The 7,907-nt window shown below is 33.4% G+C and overlaps 1 protein-coding gene across 1 annotated transcript; it reads right to left on the reverse strand.

Moving 5' to 3' along the window:
• Nucleotides 1-5,964: 5,964 nt before the first annotated feature.
• On the reverse strand, nucleotides 5,965-7,704 carry LOC105141273 (GATA transcription factor 9-like). The gene is made up of 2 exons (XM_011048455.1): nucleotides 7,072-7,704; nucleotides 5,965-6,894 (listed from the first exon to the last, which is right to left on the reverse strand). Exons 1-2 carry the CDS (start codon nucleotides 7,384-7,386, stop codon nucleotides 6,283-6,285), a joined length of 927 nt encoding a protein of 308 aa, XP_011046757.1. The 5' UTR covers nucleotides 7,387-7,704; the 3' UTR covers nucleotides 5,965-6,282.
• Between the last annotated feature and the right edge of the window lie 203 nt (nucleotides 7,705-7,907).

Consider the following 7,907-nt stretch of genomic DNA (forward strand, 5'->3'; position numbering starts at 1 on the left):
TAAATGAAATAAATACAAAATAATAACTAAAATTCCACAAAATAATGCAAAAATTATCTCAATAACAACTATTATTCAACACAACTATTAATTTCTATTAATTATTAAGAACAAAAAATTGAACAAAAATAATGACCTAAAAACATGATGCAAAAAAAAATAAAGAAAAATGAATGAAAAATTCTTACCTTTATGGCATGTTTAGTTTTGCTTGAGAATTAAAGAAAAACAAAATAAATGAAAAGATATTGTTAAAAAAACAAAAAACAAAAAAGAACAAGAAGAAAAATGAAGAAACACAACATATCTTAGGATGAGAATAGAAGATGATGCTTGATTTTGGCTCGTGAACAGTTAAGAGAGAGAACAAAAAAGAATATAACAAGAAGAAGAAAGAGCAAAAAAAATGAGATAATGAGAAAGATGAAGCCCAGTCAGTTGTGCCATGATCTTTTATATTAAGTTTATACTAATAACATTACTAACAAAATATTAAATATTAATATCTTTAAATTTTTGTCAGGGCTTCCATCAATCAAGTTAGGTTGAAATTTCCAATTCGCATGAAAAATTCTTAGATACCCTCCAAATATTATTGATAATTTTTTTTTCATTATGTTGGTGAGTCTGCCAATAAAAGAGTAACATGTCAACAATAAAAAAAAAATATTACCATAGCCTTGGAATACCCCTTCCATCGGTGATTCCATTGAGGAAAGTGTGCCCCAACCATAAAGACCATTAATTGTCAAAGCGTTGGAGTTTCTATTTTGTTAGTGATTCCGTTAGTAAAAAAAGACATTAATTATCACCAAACAGTGTCAGGGAAAAGGGGAACAGTTTCCATCGCCACTAGAATATACCTATAAAAATTTTCTATCGGTGAAATATACCTACAAAAACATTTTATTAGTAGCCTTATGTGTAATTGACACCATGAATAGTGCTATAAATAAAGGGAACAATTCTTATCACTTTTGGAATATACTAACAAAATTCTTTTTGTCAGTATACCCATTTGTAATTGAGACTGCTAATAATGCTAGGGAGAAGGGAAATAGTTTCCTTCTCCTCTAGAATATATTGATGAACACAATCCATTAGTAAATCCATATGTAATTGGCATAATAAATAGTGTTAGGTAAAAGGAGAACAATTCCCTTTCCCTCTAGAATATACTGATGAAAACATTCCATTGGTATATCTGTGTATAATTGACACCATGAATAGTGCTGGGAAAAAGGGGAACACCTGTCATCACCATTGGAATATAATATTTAACAATAAATCCCAATAAGCTAATGAAATGAGTGTTTGTATAAACACGTGGCAGTCATGACTCTTCATTCCATACAATCTACAATCCTCTAAATTCATTAATCTTAATATGTTTGAGGCATGTCCATCAAGAAAACATAGATTTTTAAACCATTGGTAGACAAATAATTGTGCATTCTTGTCTAAGATAAAGTTGGCTCTAGGTTTTGTGACTCATGACCTAACATAAATTAACTCCATATTATTACAATGACAAAACAAAGCTATATCTGTTTTAGCCTTAATGCTTTCCTTCATCTTCCCGTTTATATCCATAACTACATTCAAAATGTTCTCAAACATATTCTTTTCTATATGCATGACATCAAGGTTATAACAAAAAAGATTGATCTTCCAATGAAAAAGTTATAAGAAAATACATCGTTTAACCCAATTATAGGTCAAACCAAAACCAAAAAACATCTTCTTACTAGATTGAAAACTAAATACAATGCCACCGTACTCTAACACCATGTCATCTGATTCCTTGCTTGAAAAAAGTAGTAGTGCAACATCCCTTTCAACTCTACCAATAAATAAGCTTTTTTGTTCTTTTTGTACTTGTGATTTATTAGTAAGAATCACTAGTTGCTGTAAAAAAAAAAAAGAGGTTTTACTATCATTTATTAGCTTGAATGCCTTGACAATTTTTTATATAGTATGGACATGCTAGTTTCCCAAGCGTACTCCAACCAGAAATCATTCCATAAACAGGAAAATCATTAATAGTCTATATCAAAGCTGCCTTCATTAGAAAATCCTATTTCTTTGATACATCATAACTTAAAGCCCTGAATTCTCATAATTGCTTTAACTCATCAATCAATGGTCGAGAATAAACATCTATATTCGGACCTAAACTATTATGATCGGGTATGATCGTAGATAAAAACATAAACTCTGACCTCGTACACATCTCGGTGGCAATGACCTGAATGAATTAAGTTTGTCTGTACATAATCCAAGATGCATGTTCCTTGATTCTAATAAAAACTAAAGATGCATACTGATAAAGTGTTTCCAAGCTTCACAATTGAAAGGATGCACTTACACTTCATCCACCGTATCATGTGATTGGTGTCATGTTATATGCTCAACAATCTTTAACCACATAAATAACCTTTGCAGTCTAGCTATAATTGGAAAGTATGTAAGTTTTTTGTTTGCGAAAAGAGTCTTTCCCCTGCCAATCCTGGGTTAAATAATGAGAATACTCACATATGCTGCACTTTGTTAACTCTGCATTTTCAAGGTAGTACAATATGTAGAAGTTTAAACACATGTTAATTTTCCAATATCTTAGACCGAGAGATTTAATCATGGACTTAGCAACATAGAAATTCTCTTTCAACCTATTCCGTTCAGGTAAAATGCTTCTCGTCTATTTAACAATTCTATTATAACCGGCCTCACTCAACCCATGATCCAACTTGATGGTAAACATATATGCAATGACTGATTATTTATTGTAATTTATACAACCATCCTATAATGATTCGTTGGAATCTTTCAAAAGATAAAAAGACTTGGCTAGGTCTGAATTAGAATTTTCATTTATGATTGGACTTTGACTGGCACGACCCTGATTCATTCTCACTACATCCATAATTATATTCCTACAAGGAATACTTTTATCATCTACAACTCCATGCAAATTGCTAGCACTAGAAGTTGATCCAACCATCCTTTTTACGATGGTATCATGAGGAACATATGGTTTTCCTTATACATATCAGCACAAGTATTTCTCAATAAATCATTTTTGTAGAAAATGCTTCATTATAACATGTGTATCAAGAAACTTTTTATTTTTTCACCTATTATATGAACATCTAATATCACTTCTACTAATATTTCTTGAATTAGATAGTGCGTAATTAATAAAACTATGAACCCAATTACAATAATTCATTACTCGCAACCCTTGAGGTGAATCTCGATATATCCATGAACAATCATCCATTACTTATATGAATCTCGATATATCCATGAACGATCATCCATTACTTATATCAAACCTATTTAAATAATACTGACAACATGTATTAATTAACTATGTTAACCAAAAAAAATGGCAAAAAAATTGGTTTAGCCCAAACTTATTCAATCTATTTTAATAGTACTATTAATCCATTATCAATTATCTACATAAATTTAAATTTTTATATGTTTAACTAAAATGTCAACTTGGCAATAAAATTGACAAGGAAATAAAACGGATATGTTAAAAAAGCCATTATTTATTCTATCATAAAACACCCTAAGTCAAAAATTTGACATTTGTTTCATCAATCTTTAAACAAATATAATTTTATAAAATCTAAAACAAACCCTAACATGTACAAATCATAAATTCATATAAAAAATTTGTATGAGAAAAAAACCATAAAACAATTAAACACCCAAACAAAATATATATACTACAAAAACATGAAAAGAAATGAACATTTTAAAATTGTGTTCAAATAAAAAAAGAAGAAGGTTGATTTACTTACATAAGATGGAGAATCCTCAATAAAATTTGAGTTAGAATATGGTTGCTAGCAAATTAAGTATTGTGGTTGCCGGATTTATTGTGGGAGCTTGAGTTATGTTGAGGTTGAGGAGAGGAGAGGGTGGTTGTTTCAGATATTTGTTGTAGAAAAAAAAAAAAGAGCATATTGAGCAAGATAGAAACAAGGGAGGGCAGAGGAGGGTTGATCTTCTAATCATAAATTAAATATTACCGATAGACTTACCGATGAAATTATTTTATTGGTCATTCTATTGGTAAAAAATATTATGTTCTCGTATGAATTGTCTTTTTGAATACCACTATAATATTGTCTGTAATTCCATCAATATATATTGGGAGATTATTTCTGTTGGTATATCTACGAACGAACTTTATCGTTGGATTAATTCTGTTGATAAAGTCATTGGTAAAAATTATATGTCATCGTATTTTTCTAACTTTTTTATTCCTTCTTCTCCCATTATAATTCCTTCAGTACATACCAATTGAATATTTATATCAGTATTTACCGAGGGATATGGCAATGAAGAAGTCTGTCTGTGAAATTCACTATACTCTAGCAATGGAAAAAATTTCATTGGTGTTTCCATTTGTATTTGCTAAATTTATGGCAATGAATCTTGAATTTTTTTTTAAAAATTGATTTCATGATTTCTTATAACATTTATTTGCTTTCCAACTTCTATTCAAGGGAAGTAGTCTCACTTAATTAGTAGTAAAACAGATCTGTCGCATCTGATCTTCTATGAGATTCACAGATTCAAAATCTTGATTCGGTATCAATAATAGGAAACTAAACCACTCCCTTTTTTTTATTGTTACCATAAGATATACATTTATTGTTACCATAAGATATACATGCATTAATCAAGACTAAAATTGAGGGACGCACCTTGCTAGTTGAGCACAATAACAAGCTAATTCGATATACATGGAGGGATTATTTCAATCGGTATATTTATGGACAAACTTTACTGTTGGGTTAATTCTATCGGTAAAGTTATTTGTAAAAGTTACACATTCATTATTTTTTTTCTATAATTTCTTTGGTATATACTGATCAAATATTTCTGTCGGTGTTTATTAAGAGATATGACGATGGAAAAGTCTGTTTACAAAATTCACTGGAATCTATTGATGAAAAAAATTTCATTTGTGTTTTTGTTTGTATTTGCTAAATTTATGGCAATAAGTCTTGAAATTTTTTTTAAAAAAATAAAATTGATTTGATGATTTCTTGTGACATTTATTTGCTTTCCAACTTCTATTTAAGGGAAGAAGTCTCACTTAATTAGTAGTAAAACAGATCTGTTGCATCTGATCTTCTATGAGATTCACAGATTCAAAATCTTGATTCGGTAGCAATAATAGGACACTAAACCACTCCCTTTTTTTATTGTTACCATGAGATATTCATGCATTAATCAAGACTGAAATTGAGGGATGCACCTTGCTAGTTGAGCACAATAACAAGTTAATTCTGACACTTAACCTCATCACATACACCCCATGACTAATTAGTCACAGCCTAGCTAGAAAGAATATTAGAGATTTGACTCATAACCATGAAGATTATAGTATACGTGGAACCCCATACCCAAATTCTTATCATTTAAATTAATAACTTTCACATGGTCTTGAGCACCATTTTGTAAACTAATAACCCAAATTCTCTCAAATTTTTATTCACTCCTTCCCTCTCTCTTTCTCGATCTTGGTTTCACAATAGTCTTCCCTGTTTCTAAGTGGGTGATACGTGCATTAGACGATGCTTATCCCGTTTGATTATTCTTCACTGAAATCCATGCTCACTAATTTTGCTTCTCATCTTCGAATCAGAGAAATTAAGGGCGCCATCGCTAAAAATTGTCTAATCAAAGTCCATGAACTTGCCAGCAAAATCTTCGGGCATGTGCAAATGTAGAGGGCACCACTTTCTTCCTGTGGCCCAGAACGTTTCACAAATGTGCTGCAACATTTGATTGATTCCAGAAAAATGTCACTAGATATTTTGTCCTCTTAAACCTGCTGGTTTTTATGGAAAGAGAATATATTGCTTGCTTGCTTTGATCCCTTTCTTTCATTTTTGGGATGCGGAATTCTGTATTTTTGGGATGTATGAAGATTGAAGATGATGTAATTCTGACCAAATAGCTTGGTGTCGTTTACCATGTTGTAAGATTCTCACTCGAGGGGAAAGATAATTAGTTCTAGATTTTGCCAATTTTGGCAATTAAGAGTACATTAGGGTTCCTTCCCCACCCCCCTCTTAATTTTTCTGTTTTTTCATGAGTGCCAGGAAAGAAATACACTAAAAATTCAAATCCGAGGACTGAAAAATATTACTTGGAATTTAAGTACCGGTATCCTACTTGGAGACCCACTAAGTCATGTGCCCGTAACTTAGGGACCCGCTATGATGACGCAATCAAGAAATCATCTCCACCGTTTTATACGCCAAAAATGGAGCTTTGACTGAGGAACTGATGCTGCTGTGCTCCTTGCATTTCCTTCTGCCTCCGAAGCTCCAAGACCTTCCTGTGAGAATTTGAATGCTTTGCTGATACAAAAGTTGGACTTGCTGCGGGTCGGTACTCGGGCACTAACCGACCCGACTTGTACCGGACCCCACATGCATTGCACAGCGTTTTTGGGCCCATGGGCCCAGTCCGCCACTGCGGAGTTTTCTCTGCTCCGCAATGTAGGCATCTGCGGACTATAGCATTCGAGTCGAGGTTTGGATCTGGGTTCTCCCTTAATTGCTTTTCAGATGACATTTTAGTGGTGGATGGGACATGAAGGAGGCGGGTGGACCAGTCGCATGGTGCAGGCCGAGAGCGTTTGGAACGGGCCTTGCCAGGCAGTGGAGTTTCAGGCTGGAACGCTGGGTTGCTGGGGTTACAGGTTATTGGTTCAGGGTGGTGGGTCTCGGATGAGGAGGATTCGGGTGTGGGTGGTTTGGATCCGGATAGGACGTGGATGTTGGTTTGGAGGCTCTGATCAGTTGAAAATGAGTCATCCACAAAATTTGAAAGCCATTCTAGCTCAGCCATGTCATCGTACTGGAGCAAGAAAAGAAAAGAAAAGACTCAAATTCACGTAAGCATTGTAAATTATAGAGAACCGTTTAGACTAATAAGTACTCCGTTTTAGGAAAATAATTATCATTCATATTTCTTATTAATTAAAAGGAAAAAACAACACTAACTAAATTAAGTAGAGTGTGTATAATAAATTACCAGAAAGCAAAGCTCAGTGGAGAACTGAGAATCGGCAAAGGTCTGGCCATATTCGACGGAGGCGGAGCTGAAGCTGTGAGTGTTGGTGAAAGAATGATTGGCGGTGATGCAGTTTTTTTTAGTGGTTTTGATACCATCAATATCACTGAAAAAACCACCTGCCATTATATCATCATCATCATCGTTAGGGAAATTCAAGAGGTCTTCAACCGTGAAATGCTGGTCTGCTTTCTGGTCTGAGCTTTTCTTCTCCGAAAAGAACTCGGTGGCTCCACAGTCATTGTATCCGCCGGTAAAGAATTTTGGCCCCTCCATTGATACTTGAAATAATAGCTAGCTAGCTAGCTGGTATTATACATCTGTATAGATATATACAAAGAGATAAATAGTAAATGCCGAACTTTACCAAGAAATGTGTGTGTGTGTGTGTGTGTGTGTGGAGAGAAAGCAATGAAGCTTTAGAGGAGAAGATGTAAACGTTAAGTCTTTAGAGAAAGGAAGAGAGTTGGGTATGAGAGAGAGAGAGTGGAGATCTGGTGGGTGGTGGTGGCCTGGTGGGGTTTTGAGGAGTGAAGGGAAGGACCAAAATGAAAATATGAGAGCATCTTTTTTGTGTTCTAGCATGGCAGACGGGGCCTGAATAAAATAACGGGGGTGGCGAGTGGTGGCTTGTTACTTCTCCAAAGAGTATTGCTGTTACTATACTTTCTAAAAATGAAATTCTCTTTTTGCCGAGGGATGTTTAATACTTTGCTTAATAGTTATTTTTTAAAGTATTTATTACTTGATATTAATATATAAAAACAATTTAAATATATTAAAATAAAAAATAAATT

This window comes from Populus euphratica, unplaced genomic scaffold (assembly GCF_000495115.2).
Source record: "Populus euphratica unplaced genomic scaffold, PopEup_1.0 scaffold117.1, whole genome shotgun sequence".
NCBI classification, from domain to species: Eukaryota; Viridiplantae; Streptophyta; class Magnoliopsida; order Malpighiales; family Salicaceae; genus Populus; species Populus euphratica.

What these genes read in the sequence shown, in the direction of transcription:
- LOC105141273 (XM_011048455.1), bottom strand. Translation starts at nt 7,386, where the DNA reads ATGGAGGGGCCAAAATTCTTTACCGGCGGATACAATGACTGTGGAGCC. An exon ending in CCACTGAGCTTTGCTTTCTG is followed by an intron (nt 6,895 to 7,071) that starts GTAATTTATTAT and finishes TTCTTGCTCCAG; the next exon opens with TACGATGACATGGCTGAGCT.